The 26,633-nt window shown below is 35.4% G+C and overlaps 1 protein-coding gene across 2 annotated transcripts; it reads right to left on the minus strand.

The window, feature by feature from the left end:
• Positions 1-657: 657 nt before the first annotated feature.
• On the minus strand, positions 658-25,703 carry TWD1 (FKBP-type peptidyl-prolyl cis-trans isomerase family protein). 2 transcript variants are annotated; one of them, XM_089793175.1, is made up of 8 exons: positions 25,386-25,703; positions 25,212-25,244; positions 17,742-17,918; positions 14,855-14,944; positions 2,395-2,579; positions 1,829-1,951; positions 1,567-1,719; positions 658-1,382 (listed from the first exon to the last, which is right to left on the minus strand). In XM_089793175.1, exons 1-8 carry the CDS (start codon positions 25,405-25,407, stop codon positions 1,056-1,058), a joined length of 1,110 nt encoding a protein of 369 aa, XP_089649301.1. In that variant the 5' UTR covers positions 25,408-25,703; the 3' UTR covers positions 658-1,055. The 2 variants fall into 2 exon arrangements, with proteins under 2 accessions (XP_089649301.1, XP_089649300.1); XM_089793174.1 differs by having other exon boundaries at positions 25,567-25,664.
• Between the last annotated feature and the right edge of the window lie 930 nt (positions 25,704-26,633).

Genomic DNA, 26,633 nt, shown 5'->3' on the forward strand with positions numbered 1-26,633 from the left:
GAAAAAATAAAGTCACGTCATGGTCTGCTTGAAGAATGGTATTAGCATTTAAGTACAATGGACCAAAGATGTTAATTTAAACACCATTGGTTCTCCATAATATGATCTAAAACCCAAGAAAATCACATCCTGCCTTCAGTGGTACAAAGTTTAAGCGTACCAACATTAAGACAATATAAATCAGTTTGTAACAGGAAGAACAATGCTTACAGTATGCTAAAATCATCAAGGTAATTACATATAATCAGCACCAAATGATACAAATTGAGCAGGAACCCGATTATAATGATGCCATTCTTGCAGCAGCAAAAGATATAAACTCTAAAAACCTCAAAAATGGAATACATATTCAGTATCTGAAATACCAAGAGTAGTTTGAATTACACATATGTGGCATTCCAATTCATTCATATATACAACCATTTCCATTTGGCATGCCAAATTTATCATCTTAAGAGAGATTATATACCAGGATATGCTAAGAACCACTCTTTGGACTAGCTAAATTAGTATTTGATCATAGCACAAAACATTGTAGTGACTATTAACATAGAACCAATCTGTTTGATTAGAAATATGCTCCACTTTAGCCCATGCAAATTTTAGATTCATCTTTGCTACATAAAGCTTACAGTCCAAAGCATCATTATGCCCATCTATATCAACATGAAGCAGATTTATAAAGGTATGTGAAAAAAAATGTTGAACGCAAGTTCAAACTAATGTATACAAAACCAATTCCATGCCCTAATTGCAGGCACGGATGCTTTTAAGATTTAACAAACAATGGAGCTGGATTCCAGCAAACATCTTCTTACTGGCTTGCAAACCAAATAGCATTATTCCAAACTCCTTTGTGCTACACAAGAAACTAAAGCATGTTAGAAAGTTTAATAAATTAAAGACATCAGATTTCCACAGTCCATAGTATTTAGCACTTGTAGTTTCTGGACTTGACTGTGTAAAGTTTTTCTTGCATCAAGATTGCAGATCACGCTCTGTGATCCATCATCAGAATAACCTCATAATAGGTCTATTAACTGAATTACCAACAATCAGTCATCTTTAGATCTCCTCACCCTAAAAACCATTCTGATTATGGATAAAAGCCACAGCCAAAACACAATGAACCAGTTTGATCTCTTAGGCTTTGGTTCTGGCCTTGGGCCAAACAGGCCCTTATAGAGCTCCTTCTGTTTCATATACATCTCCTTGTCATGTTGTGCAAGGAGATGCAGCTCTCGTACCACTGACTTATCTTCAGGAGAAAGTTTCTTAACCTTTTGGAAATCCTCTCTTGCATCATCTGTCTGCCCAAGAGCAGATTTTGCCTTCCCACGTCTGAATAAAGCCTTCACATTGTTCTCATCTTCAACTAACACCTGCAGATAAGGAAATTGAACATCACAGAGTTGACTCATTTCCTGATCTCTTCTACATATGGAGGTAAAAGGAGACCCACACTCGCAATTTATGGAATCCTTGGCCTCAAATTAGATTGGGTACAAAAGTATCACTAGTTTTATAAAAACAAAATGACTCGATACACCATTGCACAATGCATACCATGTTACACTGGCCAATGACATCTTCATAACGGTTCAGTTTCAACAAACATGCAGCCATGTTGAGATGGCATGGATTCTTAACAGCATTTGCCATGTCCTTATATTTTCCAAATAACTGGAACATAAAATCATCTCCCATGTACGCCAGGGCCTGCACAAAACCACATCGTGGAAAAGTCTGCTAGGTAGGCAAACTACCTGAACCTAGGTAATTTGGAATATAGTAAAAAGAAGAATCAGCAAAGGAACAGATATGTCACCATTTCATATTGCTGCATCGCCTCTGCTAGTTTTCCCTCTTTAAAAAATGCATTACCCTCTATACGTCTCATATCAGCTGCTTCAATCCGTTCCTCTACTGTCATGTCACTCCGTGCCTTACCCTGACAAATTTATAATAAATGAAAAGAAAATTATAATTTACAAATTGCAATGTAACTACACAACAAGACAATTGGTTCTGCAACTGTAGGCTGCCAAGATTGCTGGAATAAGTATCCAGTCTGATTTGCATTTGTTGAAGGGGTAGACTATCAGGAATTCGACCTAGGTCTATTGTGCAGCAAGCACTCAAAATTAACACTAGACAGAGCCTGCCTGTCATCTTACCGAAAGACATCAAGATTTAAGAATGATGCAAAATGAAATTAGCATTGACATATAACTGCATCCTTCACCCTTTCTGTCCCTAATACTAGCCATTCCAAAGGAAATTGGATCACAAAATGTGTAGCATTTAATATTTGAGCCTCTGCTAATCTTACACATTTAGTGCCTACATATATAGCTTGACCAATTAGTGTGAGAAGAGAAGAATTAGACTTACCTCCTTTGCTTCCTGAAAACCAATAAGCTCAACCTCATATATGAGATCAGCCTTAGGAGGAACATTTGGAAAAGAAAAGTTGCCTTCTTCCCCATATCCCAGTTGCCATCCCACATGAAGCAATGCACGTTCACCAGCTTGCATGCTTGCTACACCAATTGCCAAGCCACTTAAGACCTTTTTCTCTGCAGGAACAGTAAAAGTTACGTCAAACTTAAACCATGTTCATATATAGATACATTATGAATAAGAAACTGATTACGTTCTAGACAATATAAGAGTTCATCAATCTCGTAACAGAATACATTTGTTTTAATATAGCATATCAATAGAACTACCCAAACAATGCCAACCACAATTTCTGACAATAAATTATTCCTAGAGCTGTTTTTCATTTTAAAGAGTACAAGATTTCAACTAGAGATAGAATACACCATTCTTTTAAAAAAATAAATGTCACACTTGTAATTTTTATTGATAATTTGAGGATTATAATGGGGCCCCAACCCATTAAAGCTATTTAAAAACTATATGAAATACAAGAGCCAGATAAATCTGGACACCTGTAAGCCTCTGATGAATAACTGCAGACCAAATAAAAACTCATGTACCAAAACGATCAGGGTCTAAACTGCCTAATAACTGGCCCCGCAAAAAAATGGCATTATACCAAAATCCACCATTCTGAAGCTGGCACGCAAACAGATGTGTTTATATTGTGGAAACAGGGACCTAGCCATATATGCAATAAGCTGACAGCCCTGAGATTTGCCCAGTGAACACATATTTCACACAGCACCCAATTTCCTCCCCTATTCTCTTACCATCAGAACCAGTAGCAACCTGAACACTAGGCTCTTTAAAAGAGGGTTTTTAAAGCGCAAATCAAACCATCTTTTGAAATAACAGGAAGAATTAACAAAATTGGAAATTTCCAACACTCATTACAGAGAATTACCAGCAGTCCATCTACATCCATTGCAAGATCTCAACCCAAAAAAACTAGTTCTATTTCAGAATAAACCAGTTAAATCTCCCTGCACAAGGTTATGAGTTCCCCCACCAAGCTTTTAGCTGGTTACTCTGCCATGCCTGTACAATCTTCATTTGAACTATCAAATAAAATAATTACTCTGCTGTTCCCATACTACCTTCATTTGAACTATCATATAAAATAATATTTTCTGTAGAAAGGAAAACTACTTTTAAGACCCACTCTTGACAGCCAGACGATGAATGTAAGTATTAAGTTTACTCCCATCCTACCCTAGTATTACTATAAGCTTAATAATCTTTTAGGCATCAACATCAAGAATCATAATGGTATTTTGGAGCCGTCAATCTGAAACATCTCCACAGATCGGAGAATCCCAAGATGAAGAGCCATGTTCCATCATTTCTAAGAGAGCCAAAGCTTGAGAGCACACCACAAATATCTCAACAAAACATATCCTGCAAAGCACAACACAACAGAGGAAAAACTTATCTTCCACCATAGATATCCATCTACACATGCCAACCTGTAGGAGCACATACCATGCACTGCGATCGTTGGCACATCTTAAATAGAGCCATGTGGGACAAAGTCAACCTTACTGAATAATGATGATCCGTACATTTACATGATACACTTCTTGAGCTCAGGCAAAATGCATTCATCCTTGACAACTCAAACTATAATAAAACACTATCCTGAGAAGGGAACAAAAAACTGGCATATACTTGACAGGGAAATTAATACACAGAAAGAGCAGGAGGACTCTCCCATTTTTTAGTCTCATCGTTTATCGTTTAAATTGTCAAATCCCAGATCAGATTCCAATTTGGGTTTCCTGATTCAGTTCAACCCAATAATAAAATATCATAGTAGTAGGGAGACACATCTCCAACCACCTGTGATGCATCTTGGGGATGTGCATGCATTTCCAGTATCAAAAATACCAGCACAGACATCCCACCAATGTTTTACCTACTTCTTCACTAAAAAGAACACAAGTTTTCATATGAAAAAAATTAAACAAATCCAACACAATGGAAAATAATAAATATCATGATATTTAAGTTTTAATGTAGCAAATTTATAATTCATTAAATTATGATTGGTCTTCTCCACTCTGCAACTGCACTAATCCCTGCTTCGAGGACCCATACGAGGAACCGTACGCTCAGCCTGGGTGATGGCTGACCATCTCCCCTTTCACATTTATTACAAATTCCTTCCTTGTGGTTATTTGTATGGTACGTAACTACCTTGGAGATGGAAATAAACAAAACCACTCTGCAGAGCGAGGAGGCACCAAAGACTTTCAGCAACACAGTCAAGGCAACAAAGGACAAACCAATTGGTGTCAAGCTAATTCTGCAGGACCAGAGCTCTTCCCCAAACAATAATGAAGATGGAAGATGAGGTAGTACATCCTATACTCTGCCCCTCATTGTAAAGCCTAATCTCTAAATGGTCTCTGCAATTTCTAGTGAGAAAAATAGACTGAAAGAGATTGTGATTTTCTTAGCTTCTTTACATGTGAAAAAAATCCCTTCCAGATTCTGTTTAACTAACTGGCTGCAATATGTTTGGTCCAAAAAACTAGGATTTCATTTTCTGTTTTGTAGGATGATCCACAAAGGGTTATTCTCTTTTTTAATAGCCCTAATAGCTAGAAGGAGGTGCTTAAGAAACAATATTGATCTATTGGGGAGGGGTTTTTTAGGGCTCTTGGCTAGTCTCCGGACACCAACCATGAGGAAACTTTGGCTGTTCCCTGGAATGCATTACAATCAAGAACAACCCTCCATATCTATGGAATTTCATCCCTCGATCACTTGAACACTTGGGGAATGTGCACTCTCCTTCCCTTTTACCGTATTTAGATGCCAAGCTATTGATCTCGAAAAACCTTGGGCTTCATTTACCCCAAGAACTAAGAATTGAACTGGATTATGGCCCCCTAGTCTAACCTGTGGAGTTTTGGGGGGATATTAATACTTGTTTTCTTTGTCGAAGTTAAGGACACTTGAGGAAAGCTTGCCCTCTATTGAGGAATTCAAAGAGATGCCCTAAGTTTTGAGGGGAAAGTGTTATCTCCTCTGAATCTTGTGTCATGGATGATGCCCCTTCTCCCCCCTTAGCTCCCCATGCCTATTTTGTTCCCCCCCAAAGTGCTCCTTCTATGGTCGCTATTTCACCTTTGGCTCCCTCTCAATGTCTCTTATGGCCACTCCAGACCCTCCTCCCCCACTCCCCAATGTCACTCCCTCCCTCACTCAGGCAAAGGTTATCCCTCTCAATTCCTTGCCCCAATCCTTGATCCTTGCCAATTGCAAGCCTAACACTCAACAGATTGTCATGGATAAACCGAGGTGCTATTATGCAGTTCAGGAAAGAATTGAGTATTAGATTAACTTTGGGGTTCCCGAAAAGGTGGGACTTGAAAACAAGTTCTCCAAACAAACTCAGGTTGAATGTTCTATTAAGAACCTTATTAGTGCATTGGAGAAAGAGGATATTCACCCTAGCAGTGGATTTGAGAAGTCTGATGGAGGGGATAGGAGCGTCACCCCTATTGCTCTGAATACTTCCTTTATGAGAGGGGATTCTGGTAAGAGCCTTTTCATCATCAAGCAGGCCTATGATTCCAAAATTCCTCCAATTGATATTCAAATAGCCTCAGATCCTCCTTCTACCCCACCTTTCAGTCCCTCTCTAAGAGCTATTGGGACAAACATCCTCTCCACCCAAATCACTAACCAAGTGGTAAATAGAGGAAGCAGGAATAATGGTGATGAGGTCATTTCAGAACAATCTGATCCAATTGATACAAAATAGAATAAGTCAAGTGAGTAGTCCATTGTCCCATACAAAAAGCCCCTAAATAAGGACATTGTGGAGGAATGTGCATTTGGAAGTTGGAGAACCAAAAGCTAAGAACAAGAACATTGCTAGGAAGACAAAAGAAGGGGATAATAAGCATTAGAAAACTAATGCCTCATAGCTTGGAGCTGACCAAGTCTTTGAATAAAAATGGAAAAGGAGATCAGCAGGTCTGAGGCTAGCAAATAAGGGAAGTGTACCACAAAAGGACAGCTTCCCAAATGCTACGATAGCTTCAAGACCCCTATGGACACAACCCCGTAAGGAGTGATGGTGTTAAATTGTGTATCCTAGAATTTGGGACTTGAATCTCCAAATAGAAAATATGTGGTCAGAAGGTTCCTTCAAATGAAGAAGAATACGGATATACTCCTCCAAGAATTGAAGGTTTTCCACTTTCACTTGGACATAGATCTGAAATGCATTTGGAGAGACTCATAACACTTTCACACTAATCATTCCAAGGGTAAAGGGGGTGTTGGCTATTCTTGTTGGTCACAAATGGAGCAAGTTTGTTCACAATTGGGGACGTTCACTATGCAACAGAGTGGTATGGATTATATTACAGGTTAAAGAGAATTGACCAAATCTTCGAATTTAAATGGAAAAGAGGTAGACCCATGGAATCTAGGGCTGGAAAACAAGGGAAGTGTGCCCCAAAAGGACAGCTTCCCAAATGCTACAATAGCTTCAAGGCCCCTATGGACACAGTCCTATAGGGAGTGATGGAGTTGAATTGTGCATCCTGGAATATTAGGGAACTTGAATCCTCAAATGGAAAATATGTGGCCAAAAGGTTCCTTAGAATGAAGAAGAATATGGATATACTCCAAGAACTGAGGGCTGTCCAACTTCACTTGGACATAAATCTGAAATGCATTTGCAGAGACTCAGAACACTTTACCATCAATCATTCCAAGGGTGAATTGGGTGTGGCTATTCTTGTTGGTCACAAATTGTTCACAATTGAGGATGTTCGTCGTGTAACAAAGTGGTATGGATTATATTGCAGGTTAAAGAGAATAGGGTGGGTATTTGTCCAATGCATGCCCCTAATGAGCCTAAAGATAGAATAGAACTCTAGAAATGGATGACCTGGCTTCAGGAGATTCCATGGATAGTGGGTGGAGATTTTAACATGGTTGAATCACCACAAGATAAGGATGGAGGTATAGGTTTGACTAGATGGCTGATGAGAAGTTTTATTGGCATAGAATGATCAACAAAGATTGTTTGACCCTCTGGCAAGATGAAGCAAGAATTCAATGATGTTTGGTTTACTTGGTGCAATTTTAAATAGGGGGAGATAAGAATATCTATAGTAGGATAGATAGGCATATGTCATTAAGTTCAATAATAACGATAAAGGATGCAATGTTAGGGTATTCCTATATACCCTATCTGATCATCATCTAATACATGATGTGGTCTCTATGTAACTCTCCCCCTGCACCTCAGGTATATGGAGACTTATTTGCCCTTAATACAAAGTTGTTTCAAGATGAGGATGTTAGGTATGCAGTATATCGTTAGATAGTTCAACTCATGTGATGCAAGAGCATCCTGGGTTGCATTGCTATCCCGCATGTTTTCTTGTTTTCCTTGTTGTTGAGTTCTCTGTTACTACCGAGCTCTTAGTTGTTGTCGAGTTCTCTGTTTCTGCCGAGCTCTTAGTTGTTGCCGAGTTCTATGTTACTGTCGAGTTGGTAATTGATGTCGAGTTTGTGGTTGATGCCGAGTTTGTGTATGTGTCGAGCGTTGCCAAGTGCCAGTGTTTGCCTTGGTCCTTCTTCGACCGAGCTGTTTGTGTCTAGTTCCAATTTGAGCCGACCTTGCACGTATTTAATTTTATATTTGCATTTAATATTTGTTGAGAGCCGACTTGTGGCTTGGTTATGCATTTAATGTAAGGGTTTACTTAGTTGGTAATTTGTAACAAGCTGACTTGTGGCCATGCAAGTATTTATAGGGTTCTTGGGTAGAGTCTTAGGGGTAGTTCGACTAGAAAGAATAAGGAGGGTTAGAATGCGAAGATCATCATTTAAAGATCAAAGATTTAATTGTAATATTGGCCATAGCCCGAAAGGCCTCATAGTCTGGCATGTCTGTTGATGATTTGATAAATCAATAAGTGTTTTGCTCTTCTATCTCCTTTGGTTGTTGTTCTCCTTGTTGTTTTTCTGCTATGTTTACTCTTGCAGGTGAGTTTGGTAGCTGGGTGTGCCTTTCGCCCTAGTTTCCTTTGTCCTCCCTGTGTCAGGTGGTATCAGAGCTTTAGGTTGGTCCTTGTGGAGATTGGATTGTGTAGAACCCTGAGTTGATTTGGGTGTAGGGTAGCAAATCTAAAGATTTGACCTACAATTTGTGGAGGGTTACGATCTTGTAGGAACTTTATTGTAAAGATGGTTCAAGGTAGACGAAATGTTGATAATGTCGTATTTGATACATAAAGACAAATTGCAACCAGATTAGATGCTGTAGAGACAGCCCAGATGAGAGGAGTGCATCTTGATGATGTGAGTGATGATGAAGCAGTAGCACCAAACCCTAATCCAAAACCTAAAGAAGATCAAGATGAGGCAAGATTGTTGAGAGCTAGGGCAAATTCAAAGCCTACTATGGAAATTGTTCCTTATGATGGAAAATTGGACAGCAATGCAGTGTGGATTGGATCTCTGATATGGAGAAGTTCTTTGAGTACGAAAACACTCTTGATAATAGAAAGGTGAAAATTGTAGTTACTAGGTTGAAATGTCATGCCTCACTATGGTGGAAGCATTTGCAAACTGATAGACAAAGGAGAGGAAAGGAAAAGATCAAGACTTGGCCGAAAATGGTGAACAAAGTGAACAATAAGTTCCTCCCTGCTGATTACCAAGTTAGCTTGTTGAGAAAGATGCAAAATTGAGACAAAGAGACATGACTGTGAAGGAGTATACTGAGGAATTTTATGGATTGGACATCAAATCTGGACATGTGGATGATGATGTGGATAAAATTGCAATGTACATAAATGGATTGAGATCTGGGATTCAAGATGAAATAAGTTTTGTGAAATTGGAAAGTGTGGAGGAAGCATATCAATATGCCTTGAAAGTTGAGGAGATCTTGACAAAGAAGCATGAACAAAGACAAAGAGATAGAGGTGGTAGATTCCAGCAAGGCAGAGGTAGATCTTATGGAGAAGGTGGCAGATTTGACAATTTTGTGCAAGATAAGGGAAAATCTAAATGGAAGAATGATGACAAAGGCAAGACCGAGTGGAAAGGTGGTGATTCTTACCGAGGAAGTACTAGTTCTTACCGAGAAAGAGGTAATTTCTTATTCTAGAGGTGGTTTTCATGGTAATTGGTTTAGATGTGGTAAAGAAGGGCATAGATCCTTTGAGTGTAGATCCTCTAAAAGTAGGCAAGGTAACAAAAATGTTGTGGTTCAAGGAGACATTAAGGGTTCACCAAGTGGACCTGACGCTGGAGAAAATCTAATGGTGAGAAGAACCTTATATAATAAGGGAAGTGATGAGGAACCTATCCTAAGGAGAAGTCTTTTCAAGACCAGATGTAAGATCGCTGGAAAATGTTGCAAGGTGATCATTGACAGTGGAAGTTCAACAAATTCGGCATCAAAAGAGTTGGTTAAAAAGTTGCAGTTGCAGAGGCTGAAGCATCCTAAACCCTATCATGTTTCATGGATCAAGGATGAGCATAAGATTTTGGTAAGTGAACAAAGTATTGTGATGTTCAAGATAGGACATAATTTTGATGAAGTTCTGTGTGATATTATGCCTATGGATTGTTGTCATATTTTTTTGGGTAGACCTTGGCAATATGATAGATATGCTATAAATTATGAAAGATTGAATCAATATACTCTTTGGGTGAATGGGAGAAAGCAAATATTGTTGCCTCTGATTGAAAGTCTAGATGAGGTTAATTGTACTACTATGAGAATTTGCATGATTAATGGAAAGCAAATTGAAAAAGAAATGAAGAATTAAGTCTATTTTGCTATAATTCCTAGGAGGCTGAGTTGTACCAATAGCAGCCGAATGACAGAAAATAGCAGTGACAAAGTAACAGCTAGTAATGATCAAGCAGTAGAAACTGGTAGAAGCTGAGTACCAACAAAAATTGAAAATTTGTTGAATGAGTACAAAGAAATTGTTGCAAAGGATATTCCTGTTGGTTTACCACCAGTAAGAAGTATAAGTCATTGTATGAATCTGATTCCTGGAGCTAGTTTTCCAAATAAAGCACCATATAGATTGACACTTACAAAGAATGAAAAACTTAACAGACAAGTGCATGAGTTGTTGCAGAAAGGTTTGATCAGAGAAAGTTTGAGTCCATGTGTTGTATATGTTGTATTAGCACCTAAGAAGAATGGAGAATTGTACTGATTCCAGCGCAATTAACAAGATCACAGTGAAATATAGGTTTCCTATTCTGAGGATGGATGACATAACGGATTGTTTGATTGGAACAAAGTGTTTACCAAGATTGATTTGAAGAGTGGTTATTATCAAATCAAAATCAAAGAAGGTGATGAATAGAAGACTGCTTTCAAGACAAAAGATGGTTTGTATGAATGGTTGGTAATGCCTTTTGGTTTGACTAATGCACCTAGTACTTTCATAAGGTTGATGAATGAAGTTCTCAAGAGATTTTTGGATAAGTTTGTGATTGTTTATTTAGATGATATTCTGATATTCAGTAAGACTAAGGAAGAATATCTTGAGCATGTTAAACAAGTATTGCAGAGATTGAAAAAGGAGAGGTTGATGATTTCAATAAGGCATTTCAAGTTGAATGTGAAGCAAGTGGTAGTGCAATAGGAACTGAATTGAGTCAAGAAGGTAAACTTGTTACTTTCTTTAGTGAGAAGTTGAATGATGCTAAAAGGAAGTATTTTGTGTATGATCAAGAGTTTTATGCAATTGTTCAAGCCTTGAAGAAGTGGAGACATTATTTGATTCCTAAGGGGTTTGTGTTGTATACTAATCATAAAGCTTTATAGTACTTGGGAAGTCAACATAAATTAAATCAGAGACATATGAAGTGGGTTGAGTACTTGTAGAGTTTCACATTTGTGATAAGCATAAGAGTGGAGTCACTAACCGAGTTGCTGATACATTGGGCAAAAGACGTTCTTTGTTGACCGAGATTAAGGTTGAAGTTCTTGGTTTTGATGAGATGAAAGTGTTGTATGATACTGACCCTGATTTTTCTGAGGCGTGGAGAGAATGCGGAACACTAAATCTATCAGATCACATGAGTAAGTATGATGAGTATTTCATTCAAGAAGGTATGTTGTTCAAAGGAATTCAGTTATGTATCCCTAGAAGTGCTATGAGAGTTAATTTGATTAAGGAAAAGCATAGTGGTGGATTGGCTAGACATTTTAAAACAATTATTAAATTATATATTTCAAAAATAAAATCTCCAAGCACCCCCCTCTTACTTTTCAAAAATAGGTGTACCACTACCAAAATCATTACCCATCTCCTAGAAACCATGCAAAATGTACATACTTCCTAACATTTTTAACATATGGAAATATTTAAGAACCTTATACAGTATTAATTAAGTTTATATACACGCCAACCAACCCCACATTCCCCTTTAAAGCACCATCAAAACTAAGCTTAATTAAACCCACAGAGTGGCTTCTAAACAGTCACTAATATTATTTATATTGGTTTTAATTTTGTTGCACCATATTATTTATATTGGTTTTAAATGTTGTGTCAGTCTTTTGTATTCGAGAATAAGCCACATAAGCATGCAATATGTCCATAGGGGGCACCTTGCCAAGGCAAGAATTGCTAATAATAAGCCTCATTAATGCAATAGGATAGCTTTTGATTTCAACTACGTATGTTTTTACACAATGTTTTGGATCACACTCAACAAAGGTTTCACAAATTGGAAAATCAAAAACCAAAAAAGAGTATCCTGCTTGATTATATACTTCCAGTGGATTATTGGTGGAGAAAGATATAGGCAAATAAAAAAATTCTAAGGTCCTGTCTACAAATATTAAATAAAGAGACCCTCTTCATCATAAGTTCTTTTTAATTTCTGCAATTCTAAAAATTCGAGTGCCTAAACTTTCTATCAAAAGGATTGTTTCAAGAATATGAAAACTAAGTTACAGAACAGGTAGGATCAATAAATTTTGAATTATATATAGCTACTATTGGTCCTTGTTAAGGTGATCATTCAGAGAGCTCAACTTGATCATAAAAAATCCATTTAGCAAAGACGTTAGTAACATATTCAAAGCTAAAGGCTGTTCTTTTAAGCTGTGGCCAAGCCAACCATTGATTTGGTTTATGAGACCTCTATAGTGGTTTTTTCTAATAGATTTTTCAAATTTTGTACCAGTAGGTTTTGACAACATGACTAGCCTGGGCTTAAACCAGACCTTGCCAAACCACCTAGCACGAAACTGGTAGACGCATAAAAAATAATTGCAGACAAGCACATAGCAGTGAGAAAACATTTCCTGGGCACTACAAAGATGAATTAATCTTCGACAACGTTGATGATTAAGAAAAATGCTTTATTTTGGAAGAACAGCTTATTACATCAACTAGCAACGCTATCTTTAGAGTATCACCTGATAAGGTGTATGCTGTACTTCAAACATTTTAAGTGGAAATTTACAATGATAAAGTACATTACAGGTGCAGTTCCCGACTTTGTTGTATGATTTTGTATATGTAGTACAATGGAGACAATAGACTGTGCATTGAGCATTGCTTAGAAATAAAGAGTACTGTTGGTCCTAAGGCTACAACATGGTTTGGTGGTAAGCATTACTGAAAAATACCATATGGTCTGAAATGTGAAGAACTGTTAGCACTTCAATGTGAAGAAAGCGACAAATTCCCAAGAAAAAATGGAGAAAGGGACAATTCCCAAGACTTCTAAAATGGAAGTTTACATAAAAAAATAGGGCACTGTAATAGGCTTCTAAAAGAAAGATTTGTAATATACGAGAAATAGAATGCAGAACATTAAAATTTGCAATTCATTAAGTACTCTCAACCCTATAATACTTAGGCTAGGTTTCTTATCTACACTTCAAAAGGTTCTGCACATTTACTGTCAGACAAAATTTTAACATGTATGTTATGCAAAAGAGAATTCCTGGACTTGCCAAGTCCCAAGCTGAGACAAGCCGTCCAAGGCCTATACATTTGACCGAGTCTAATCAGATTTCCACTTGGGTCAGTGGGACTCAAGATCAAACTTCGATATATAAATAACCTTAAAATTAAAACTAAAACTAAATCGCATGAATGTTTATACCCTGAAAAATCAAAAAAACATGGTTAGGGCACAATTAGCACTCTATGGCTTTGAGATACATTTTTTGAAGGATTTGGAATCTGGACTCTTCAAACTTACGTAAAAACATTATAAATATTATAAATGGTAGACACTATGACAATCACTGTGCTCTCAAAGGCCTTCGTTTGCAACTGATAGTGAGGACTCCATCCTGCAACCCTACCCTACACAACAGAGAGCACACCTGGGAAGCTGCAACTACACTTCACAATGAGCAGAGTCCCTTTGACCCTGCTGTGAACAGCAGACCCCTACTCTTAACTTTTCAAAAGTATATAATAAAAATCAATTTGGTCCAGGCTGGATGAAAAAGCAACATTTTTTTATTATTAATTTTTCCCAAAATTAAACCCTACATAATTAAAATATATTTATACTTTGGTTTTCCAATTCAATCCCAAACTCAAGTAATGCTACTGTGGCTGCATCAGCATTGCAAACTTGTCTGACATGAGTGGATGACTCCACATCCACATAGGACTAGTGATGTTGGGCCAAGTTACACTGAATCATCTCTGCCATAGTTCATAACTCCATGTGTTTTTTTTGTTTTCGATGCCATGGGTACCATAATACATAAGGTTTTTACACCTGAAACACTCAAAAATAATTTTTCACATTTAAAAATGTCATTTTCTTCAACTCAAATACACTTCTGTATTCATTTGATCAATGTATATCCCTGTATGTTATCAAAGTAGCTTCCAATTGATTATTTTATTGGATCTTGAAAGTTGATCTAGAGAAGGGTGCATAGTAAAACCTTTTATTCCTTGCAAAATCTCTATACTTCATGGTGTTAATTTATAAAGTCTTTGTTGAATCTGAATGTGAAGTTTGAGTCTTGCAGCTATGTTAACAAGAACATGTTATTCTGTTTTCTTCTAGACCATGGATATAAGGAAATGTTAAGAGATGTATACTACAAGAACATTATTGAGAATAAGTGTGGGTTTCATTGTGGAATCCTATGAGATCTATTCAAGTTATTAAAAATAACAACTGTCCTTTTTCCCAGGTACTACAATTCCCATTAAGAAGTCTCTAATTAAATTAAAACATCTCCTGATACAATCCGTCCAGCAGATTTCAAACATTTAACTGAAAAGTGTTCAAAGGCAAAATTAGACACTCAGTTTTGCTTGGACAAGGAAACGCTGCAAAAAAAACATTTGAAAAAAACTATGGTATTCAACATAATAAGGACTACAAACATTGTAACGAAAAATACCTCTTCCCAGAACTAGTTCAAGTGGTTGTTGTTCTTGCCAAGTATCCTCAAACTTATGCACGGTGCTTTCAGTCCATGATCTATAGTGCACTGCCACAGACAAGATGATTATGGACAATCATTATTAGTCTTTACTGAGAACCTATAAACAAGTAACTATTTTATTGCTAGATTCAAAGTAAAACTTAAGGTAGCTTAAATTAGCATCCATGGAAGGAGAAATGCCTTCATAGTACAGTTATTCACACTGTTGATGGGGATAGGTCAAATTTCATATGGAACTTATTTACAACAATGCTTTTAGCTCTTAGAATAGCTGCTAGAAGTACCAGAAACAGTCATTAGCTAGCTTCAGCTAAAGAAGAAAACATTTCAGCAAACATGACAAAAAAAAAATTCCTATGTAATAACTAAATCTAACCATAACTGTGGCTGCAACTTCCTCATTTGTTGGTGAGACTTTGTCAAAACTACTGGAAGGTATGGATCGTTATTACTGAGCCTAAGTTGACTGAAATCCAGCTGACTAGTTGGTGGCAAAAAGTTTTGTTGGGCAGGGGGAATCTACAGCTTAAAGAAACAGTGTCGCAAGCTATGCCCATTACATGTTTTCTATTATCCTTGCCCTCACAAAAATAATGGAAGTTCTTAACCATATACAACATAATTATTCCTTGAAGGAGCCAAAGACAAAAAAAAAAATCCTGCTGCTTACAAGAGACATGGTGACAAAGACCAAAAGAATCGGAATGTGAATCTTTTCTGCAGAACTAAGCTAATCTGGAGAATTATTAAGGAATGTAACGAATTGTGGAGCCACATCTGATGTCCCAAACACTAAGTGATGAGCCAACTAGACTTTATACAACTACCACTCTCCATCTACACTCTCTAATATGAAAATTTATAGTGTAGAAAAGGTGTCCTAACAACTGAAATCACCTGGAATATGAAAATGGCACGGAATGCAGCTTTCTGGAAGGATGTTGATTTAAACAAAGTCTGTCACACAATTATAAGACCTTTGCTAGCTTCATGAGGTGCAAGAAGCCACCCTAAGGGAGAAAGTGGTGAGTTACTAAATTAGAAAGCAAGTGAATATATCACAGGGATACATGTGACACAAGCGTTTCTACCTCATCAACCAACCATCTTCCATGATGGCCAAGCTTCAAAATAGGCTAGATATATGCACACCAGAGATAGAAGAGGCACATATGCATTTAGTTTGGAGTGGCTACTCCATTACTAATTATTCAATTAAGAATTTAGTAGTGGCTACCTGAGTTTAAAAATTCCTAGTTACTGGATTCACGCATCCGCCCCGAACCGGATCCAGGTCTGGATTTGCAAATTGGTTCATGCCGGATTCACAGAGGGTCCGGATTTGACCTTGTGGATCGTGAATCTGGACTAATCCACAGGGTCAAATGCAGGCCATGCGCGAAGCCATCACGAATCCACGTGGACCCACACGAATCCGTGACAAACCCAAGGGAATCTGTCACGAATCCCCAAGGACCCACAGGCCAAACTTGGAATATATATATATATATATATATATATATATATATATATATATATATATGTGTGTGTGTGTGTGTATTTTTTTATTCACGATTCATAATGGGAAAAATAAAAAATCAAGAATCCAGGAATCGGATTCTTGAACCTGAACTCGACCCTGAACCTGAATCAGCATATAAGTTTATAAAATTTCTACAAAATCAGACATACAAGAATTTAGCAAATTCATTTGGATTAAAGAGGAATCGCCAAAACCAAAATGTGCCCCTGGTTGAGACACCAAGGGGGAAAAAATCTTTCATTGGATCGGCTCTAGAGGCACATTTCCAGGTTATATCATAAGCTGGGTTTAAAAAGGAAAATGTTAAAAACAATAAATTTATAACTTAATAAGAACACTAGTGGCAGTAGAAGAAAATTTAAGTTAAGCTCAAAAAGTCTCATATTTTTCTAGCTTTTCAGAAAAAGCAAGACTCACAATATCGTTAGATACTTGGACATAGCCAGGCCCAATATTATATTACAAAAGAATTATAGTTATAAGTAACTCAGAGCATGTTGAATAGTTAAATACAATCCACACCACAATCATCACAAGGAAACACAAGAGGCTTAATGCTTTGCAATGTTAATAATATTAAACTTCATCGTCCATAGCCATACATAAATATTGTTTACTGTTAAATGAATATAGTTTAAACAACTATTTATTGTAAAGTAAATTGATTATATACACGACTGACTTATGCAAGAGTTGCACAGTAATTCAGCAGAGTTACCAAATGACATCACAATTGCTTTATTTAATCATAAATGCTCTTTTATACAAAATTTTGGATTAAGGAAAGAATCCAACATGCAATCTTTTCCCTTGAGTGCAAAGTTTCTATAGATGGTTGCCAAGTAGCTACGATGGTAGAACCATTAACAACTACTAAAAAGTTAAAACTATTTATTGTAACTACCACAAGCCAATAAGGTATCATCATATGGATAACCATTGGTGATAAGCAAAACAAAACTAATACAAATTATACTATCTAAAAATATGATACTTCAGTGCTCCCAGAATTTATTTGTTCAAGCATAAAAGAAATATTCGACATAACAAAAAAAGTTTTAAAAAATGAATATTGCACAAGGCCCCAAATATGTTTCAAGACCAATCATTTAAAACAATATGTTTTATAGATCAAATCGTCTCGTGTAAATAGCTAATCCAAGAATCAAAAACATATGCCTTTGCTGATAACTTAAACAAATTATCTGAAACCTTAAAATTGTAGCCAGCATTAAGAGGAAATTCTTACAACAACAATATTTTATGAATAAGCTCCTTAGAGTTGATAAGAAACTTTACAGAAGCATGTTGAATTCTGTGAAGGCTTGTTTCCCTTTCCGGACTTGATAATTTGTTTGGTGACATTCTCATGAAGAACTTCCAATTCTGATTCAACTTTTGGGGGGAAATTATCATCTCGCTCAGCAGTTTTCGAAGCATTTTCTTCACCATTGATTGTCTGATCTTCAGATGAGCCTGAAAAATGGAGTACACGTCACTTTATCATCATTAGAAAGACAGAAAAATTAATTGAACTCCAAGTTTCTTGAATATGAAAAAATAAGATTTGAAAATTTACAATTCTAACTTCTATTTCAGATCTTTACAATATGAAGAAATTTTAAAATAAATGTGGATATAAACACACAGAAATGAAAGCAGTATCTTATTCATACCATTCCCAATCCTTAAGCAACTGTTTGAAAAACATGAATTAGTATCTTTACAATCCACAAAAAGTTTCATTTAGAAAATAGCAGCAAAAATCATTTAGGGAAAAAATAGGAGACCAAAAGATATTTTGAAAAAAAGGGTTTGCAAAAAAGGTAAGAAAATTGTAGAAAAAAACTGCACTTTCAACTTTTTAGGGCATTTCCAAAACATAGCACTGTAGAAAATAGAGAGTTTAACCCAAGAATTGTAGAAAATAGAATTTCATTGCTTCTATTCAAATTGTTAATTGCATTGCATTGGACAAGGCATACTTCATAGTGCATAAATAATAACTAGATGGTTACAGTTGACCAAATTACAAATACAATATAGTTTGTACAAAGTCAACCTATAAACTAAATTCCAAAAAATCTAATGGAGCCAATGACTTGCTATACATAGAGCTATGCTAGAGGCCTGTAGGTCTCGATGGTGAAGCCCCTGGTTCAGAGCCTCACCTAAGTAGTTCAACCCAATTACTATCCAAGTTGGTCTCCAAGGTCTCAAAATCCTCAAGCTCAAGAAAATCATTAAAAAGACAGTTTTCCTTTGCTGAGTAGACATCATAATTACAAGATGTGAATCAACTGGTTCATATTTGCGATTTAATAGTACTTGCAATTTGTAGAACAATGTGAAAGAGAACTCTATAAGAGTGTGAAAGGGAAATCATATGACAAAAGAAGCAATTGTATAGTTCAACTTGATAGATTTTTAATCAAATAGAATACAAGAAGAGTAATAGAAAATGCTCTTGAACAAAATCTTACATCTCAAAAGACCATAAATGATATTAAAATGTTCTCAACGATAACTAACTTAACAAAATTGTAAAATCATAAAGGGAATGTTCAGAATTTTCTGTTAGATAATAAAGACCATCTAGTACAAAGGAAGAGAGTGGGCCACAATTTTAGCATTTATTATTCAAATATATTTTCCTTGATTTTTGTGTCTAAGTGAATGATGAAGTCCAGAATATTGATGGTATTTTAGCTGACAACTCAAGAGATTATAGCTACAAAGTTTCAATCAAAGTACAAGGAACAATCACTTTCAATGGGAGAGTTGTTGTCGAAATCTATTTGGATCAATAGGACCTGCTTTGGGAGGGATTATGATTAGCCCACAAGACCAGGGCATGACATCAAGACAAGTATTAGTTTGTTTGATACCTATTTAACGTGCATGGAATATTAAACATACTCCGTGCGGGCCTTCTGAACCTCCGTGTATATGATGAGCCTAAATGAAATCTGGTTCTCTACCAATTGCCGGGCATGTATTCAAGCGATGAGCTTTGCCATTCAACGAAGCATTAACCCTATAGAATATATAGAAAATTTAACTATAACCAAAGCAATCCTTCATTTAATATAAAATATTATTATAGTTCGTTATTTTCAGCACACAAGCTGACTTTTATTCTTCTGATAGGAATCATTCTTCTTTTATTTCCATGATGTCAATAAACTATTAAGTATATACTTTTGCTTCCCACTTGATTATATAATTGTCACTACAGTACCTGCTTTTCATTGAAACTTGATGGCCAGTGTCAAATTGAAGCTCCAAATTATCACACTTCATTAACAACAGAAAAGGAAATTTATCCCAACCTAACATTGATAATCTTAACAACACAGCTTGGTATTATTGTTGACAATTGAAATATTAAAATTCTTTTGAATAGTGAAGATCACAAGAATTCCAAGAAAAACAAACCTCTTTAGAATGATATCAAGCCAATAAGATTTTGTTTCAGTCCTGGTTTTCTATATTTAGTTTTCACAAGTACATATGTAAGGTTCATTACGTTTAAAAATAAAAAATAAAAGCCTTGTTGTATTTACAATATTTTCTACTATTTCCCACCAAATTGTGTTTTTCAATTCATCTACATAGAAAGCTTACTACGAGCCTAAGGCAAATGACAGAAGTGTAGAACACTGAGGAAAAATACATCTCTGAACCATTCCATGTTGTGTCCTCACCATCAAACACAGAAGCATAACAAAGAACATATCTCTATTTTAATGTCATTAACACCTATTCGAAATATACATCTATTCAAGGTCACCTACCTACAGAAATATGGTGATATCTTTGATGGTGAGCCACATCCTAGTGAAAAGCACTCAATTTTGTGCTAAAAATCAACAAAATTCCCTGACTTAATAGAGATTCTTCTGGTTATGGTATCACAATAGATTGGTCGGCTCTATCGGTTTTGTTTCGTGTTCCAGAGCATACAAACACCCCCAATACCTTAAGGAAAATGGCTACACTCAGAGAAGAGCAAGTATTTCTTGCCAAATGTTTTTTTTTGTGATCTGAACCTTAATTATCATTGAAAATCACAACTGATTAAATTGCCATATTTTGTAAAAAAAAACATTCAGGCCAAGTATATTTTTTAAATCATGAAAAAGAGAACTTCTTGAATAAGTTACCAATTCGGATGCGGATTCCAAAGCGGATGATTTTTTTTTTTTGGGGGGTGGGGGATGCAGATGCGTATGGAATCATGGATATATATATATATATATATTGCAAAGAAATCAGATAAGTAATTTCAGTCTTGTATTCTTACCTTCAAGATCAAAAGATGATCTACATTGTTTCTTTCAAGCATTTTGTTTAGATGCAAAACCCCTAGAAAGTTATTTGTACAAGGTACATAATCTGCAATTGGTTTACTTGTTTCAGATTTTAGGCATAAATTTATTTTTTTTTAAATCCTGTCCCATAATTTGAAGAGAGAATTTCCTCTCATTATTTGTCACAAAAATGGCAACTTAAAATGCTCTCAATCTTGAAAAGGTTTGCAAAATGCATTTCCATATAAGCTCAGCTAGACAGCAGCCCAAAAGAAACCCTTGCAAAGAAACCTATTGCAATTCAAAAGGAGCTGTGGAATCAGTTTTGTAAGTCATTTTTAAGCACTAAGCATATAGAATTATTTGGTTGAAGTTTTCACCCACGAAGAGTTTCTCTAAGGCATCAATGTCTCATTGCTGTTCAAATCTATCGTATCACTCTTATCTTTCATTACATTTGTTTAATTATTTTACTTATTTTACTCATGATTTAAGCCTTATAGAACCACACCACATGTTAAAAAAATATTAAAAAATGTTTGTCTTTCTTTTCTGGGCGAGGAAGCCTGTGGATGCTCCCGGGTGCCCTGTGGGTGCCACCCGGATGCCACTCACCTACAGCACACCTGTCCGCATCTGCTTCTGCATCCAGCCTCCAGGAGGCCGAATCGGTAACTTAGGTCCAATTTATGGTTTTACGCAACTCTAGAACATCAGGTAATGCCAGAGAAAAAGCATAACTTTTCAAGATCTGCACTCAAGATCTCTCAGAAATTGTAACCAGAGGCACCAAATTTAATGTCATACTATATAACAGTTGGCTATGGAGATAGCCACCCAAAATTTTAAGGCCTAATGGAAAGCGCAGTAAAACGAGAAGATCACAAAGACAAGAATAAGTTGTATTATTATCAATGGGTGCAAATTTACAGTGATGAATGGATGCAAATATACAATGATGATCAAATCTATAATGAATTGAGATTATGAAGAGAACCACTTGGTCATATAGGCCAAGGTGAGACATAGGATATCATAAGATTATGACAAGTGTCTTAATCTTATGATATGAGGCATAAAGTGATATGTAACCAATGTTCACCAAACTTTGAGTAATAAGGTGTGAAGAGGACCTATAGTGAAACTAGCTAGGTAATGCCTCTATTTACACCACAAATTTGGCCTCATTCATAGAGGCACAGTGTGATGTCACATTGTTTAATAATCATTCGAAAACCCAATTTGATATGTGGCCTTCACCTTTCTCCTCAAAATAAGTCAGAGGAATGCACACTAGTGATCACAGGATAGAACACAGTAAACCTAAGCCAAAACAAAATAGCTAGACAGTTACAAAGATCTGCAATATGACTTCATCTATGAATAGGATACACTCTAGGACCATTGTAGACAGAAATAAGAATCAATAATATTATTTACTGATCGGGAAGATGAGTTGTCAAACACATTTGTTCCATGCTTGTGGAACTGAAACAAAGAGTTCAATATCTTCCATTTTACTAGCTTTTATTTTGGAAGTGGACTGTTGATGTTGAAAAGATGGCATGAAGAGGGTGAGGAATAAATCTACACATCAAACTGTTGAAACTTGAGACACAGTACACAAAGAGGTAACAAATGTAAAGTAGACAATGGAAATTAATTCCAAGGGAGGGATTGTTCCTTTAGAGAAATGAAAATTAGAAGTTCTTGTGAATGTTGAAAAAAGTGCAAAAGTTCCACTAACATAAATGACCATGCTTCTTGCATTGTGAAAGTAATGTGGTGATCTTGAAGAAGGTAAAAGTTCCTTCCTCGAAGACTAAAACGTGAGTCTCTTGTACAGAAGTAGAGACAATTTCTCCAACTACCATTCTAATAATTGAGTGGATAGGCTAATAATTTCAGCTTATTGCATATAACTTTTCACTAGAGAAAAATTCATGGAAAAAAGTCATCAAAATCTGCAGACCTGGGATGGAGTATGGTATGTGTAAAGAAATCGTGAGATTCTTCACAAAAAAATGTGAGCCAAAACATCCAATATCCATTGCTAGTATAATATCCAGGAACTCCAAAAAGTTGGGTTGACAGACCAAGGAAAAGGAATAGTTGAATTTGGACAAGATATTGAGAGTGACCAAGAAACAGAGAGCTAGGAAGAAAAGCATCAAGAACTGATCCCGAAAGCTTAAAGGGCAGACGTGGATGATAAAGAAAAAGGAGTAGACAGGCACATCAAAACCTCAATTCTACAAACTAAAGAGGCAAGCAGATCATAACGATAACATGTCACATCAGCACCCTCTATTTGAAGGAAAGATGTTTCTCTCTAATAGACAAGAAAACAAGAGGTTCTATTCAAAATAATAAACCATGAGATCTTTTAATTGCAACCAGACACCTCCTTTTAGTGATAGTCAAACCCACATTGTCAACTTTAACATCGGTGAGACTGCAAACCAAGAACCTTTAAATCAAGCTCATAAAATAAAATTCCATCTTTCATATGATCTACAATAATAACTTGTTGCCATCTGATATAAGAGTTAAACTTTCCAAACAAGGTAGGATCTACTAGAGCATTGTGACATACTAGATTCATATTGATCCAGAAAAGATTAACATCAACATGAATCATGAAAATCCTAGAAGAAAAACATAAAAACAAATGGTCAAATGAACCTTTCTTCCCAATATGGGACCAAATATATCAAAATATATTGGCGTTTGTAATGTTCCTCTCTCAAGATTAGTCAGTTAGCCTACTTTTTGAGTTTCTGTAGGCTAATTGGTAAGGAAAGGGTATTCCAAAGGTCTAAGAAAGCACAAGTTCTGTTGTTCGGGACTACTTTTCTGGCAATGAGCTCACTTAGCAGTATGGATCAGTTGCTTTCAGAAGTAAATTCCCACATTTGGTGGCTCTCCAAACTTCTGGGAGAAGCATTTCATCTTTAATAAGTCAGCCAGTTTTCTCCAATCATCGTCCTACATCTTCAGTGTCATCTCAATGGGATCAAAATTTTATTTCTGATACAGTTTTAGTGCTTTCAGTAACTTGGGTAAAATAATTTAAGAGTACGGTTATGTTTCTAATGCTATATTTTAAATGACAGCTTAAGTGAGATATCTTATCGAACAGATAAAAAGGTGAACTCCAAGGTAAAAAGGTGAACTCCAAGGTGGACAGCTAAGAGAGATTGCCTTTACAGGTGAAATGTTTTTAATATTTCAAGAGAGCCTTTGCTTCATATTCATCATCGAGAAGGCATGATGATATTCATCTAATCATATTCATATTCATGTTAAAAATAGTTTTTAATTTCACAGCCATTATTTGAAGAGAGCCTTTGCTTCATATTCATCTAATCCACATTCCAATCTGACAAGGACAGTAGTGAGATCGTCTTAACTGCATAATCTTCTTTTGACTCAAAACTATTTTTGATCCTTCATTGCTCTAACAATATTTCTACTTCTGCAGTGGCATAGAAGAAATTAATGAATCTGTCTTATTTTGCAAGAAAAGTCACCAAAGAATTGGGATTAAAATGTAAGTTTCCAAATCATGCTATCTTGTAGTTTAAAAAAGCGTCAGGTGTAAAGCAAGACTTGACAACCTTAAACCGGGCCTTTCCAGATTCTTACAAACGTGGATCTTGAGAGTATCCAAAGATCTCGTTAAAAGTAGATGAAAGAGAATTCTTTCTAACGTGGTTGTACTTGTCACTAAACTAAAGACATGCCCGCAAATAACAAAGGCAAAGATATTTCTATTGACTATTTATGCATCTGCTACATGAGAAAAATACGGAAGGTTAATAACAATTTAACAAAAGGTCTCAAAAATCTGTGCTCTTATAGACTGCAAACAGAAAGTTTATTGATGATGATGCTCCATAGCAAGTACAGCGCTAACTCTGTCGTGTGTGATTACCAAAGTACTGAGCATCTTATATAAGCCACCTTACTTTTTCTATCCAAAACTTCTTTTTTTTAATAACCTGGCAATATATTGATATGAAATCCAGAAGACTATTTCACTGTTATATATTTTGATCTAAACTCTTTTCATACATTACACATCTTAATTAAATGACAATGGAATTACTGGTATTAACACTCATATCATTTCTATTCACAAGACAAAAAGCACTAATGTGGAGTAGAACTCAACTAATTGTTTGGACAAAATCCTGTATTTAGCTTCAAATGAGCAAGCTATTGAAAAATTAAAATCTTGTTTACCCTAGGTCACCTTTCAAAAGGCAAAATAATAATCGCAAAGTTTTCAGAGATCACTATATAAGCTAATTTCCTGTAATTGTGCCGCAGATCACTCACGTTGAAAACTATGATAGATATCAATCTTGGATCAGAGCCTCTAGGCATTGACTAAAGTTAAAATCCATAGTAAGCTTGTTACTAGAAACAGATGTGGGAATCAAAAACAAACCTTTATCAGACTCTTGAATAATCTCCTGATTCTCTGCACACGCAGACAATCGACCTTAGCATAACAATCAATTAAAAAGGAAAAGCCAAAACTAATTCTTCAAAGCTACTATAAGGGTTTTTTTTTTTAAATGCCAATTTGAGATGAATTGGGTGCCGCTATATAGGAGCTTACGTTGTTCATGAATCGCCTCCATGTCCAAATAAAATTGGAGCTACAATTTTTCTCAGTATTTGGTCAATATCTTCAATATCACTTATTTTAATGTCTTACCCACTCAATTCAATTTTAATCAATGAAACTGACCAACCAGCATTTAAAAGTAGGAATCTCCCAGTACTAAATAAATGGGCACCTGACGATTGTCTTGGCATGTTTTCAGGAAGAACTGTTCCCGGCCCGTTTGTGCTTATAGGCATTCATCCCTTTAAATTTTCATGGGGTTTTTATTCTTGGAATTGTTAAGATGTCTTAATATAGAAAAAGAACACTAAAAAGGGGTTTGAACGTTTCCGGGCGTAAATACGAAATATAGGAGAACATGTGCATCGACGGTGGATTATTATTAGTCTAATGGTTTGTTTTTACCTCCCCTCCCTATTAATTTTTGACAACAATTATTCTATTTCTAAAATTATTCTTAAAGTTCAACAAACTTTCTATTTTAAAATTAATTTATGTCAATTTATTACTTTTTTCTAATTGGTCCATTACATTTTTGGTGGAGTTTATTTTATTTTTCGAATTCAAAAAATACAATATTTTCTAACATGCATTAATGAATTCATTAATTGCACTCTATCTTTTACATATTTGTGACAACTTCATTATTAATTACAACTTTATCTTTTGTATATTTGTCACAAGTTCATTAGAGTCATAAAATAATTAAAACTTTATCTTTTAAATATTTGTCACAAGTTGATTAGATTTATTAATAAAAAATCATGTTTTTATCTTTCACAACAAAAATAATGTCTTATCAATATTAATATCACAATTTTTAGTTTTGAATATAGTATTTAAAAATGTTAATATATTTTATATTATTTTAAAAATTGGTTTTATATAAATCAATAATTACTAAATTTGATTTTTTATTAAAATATATTATTGCTATTAAGAATTGTATTGCTTTATATATATAAATTTTACTATATATCAATTAAAAAAAATTAAAAACAATTAATCTCAAAATTTAACTTATGTAATAAAATTTTAAAAATCTTAAATTTCTTAGTTAAAACTCTATTCATTCAAATCTCGCAATTTTACAATACATTACATTGTGTTGTATATTTTTAGACAATGGGTAGTCGCCACATTATTCTATAAAATTAAAATTTAAAATATTAACTAAAAATCTAAAGTAAATTTGCTAAAATTTATAACTTCTCTTTTCAAAACCATAATTTTAACAAA

This window comes from Cupressus sempervirens, chromosome 7, assembly GCF_028749045.1.
Source record: "Cupressus sempervirens isolate cs-2001-9-10 chromosome 7, ASM2874904v1, whole genome shotgun sequence".
NCBI lineage: Eukaryota > Viridiplantae > Streptophyta > Pinopsida > Cupressales > Cupressaceae > Cupressus > Cupressus sempervirens.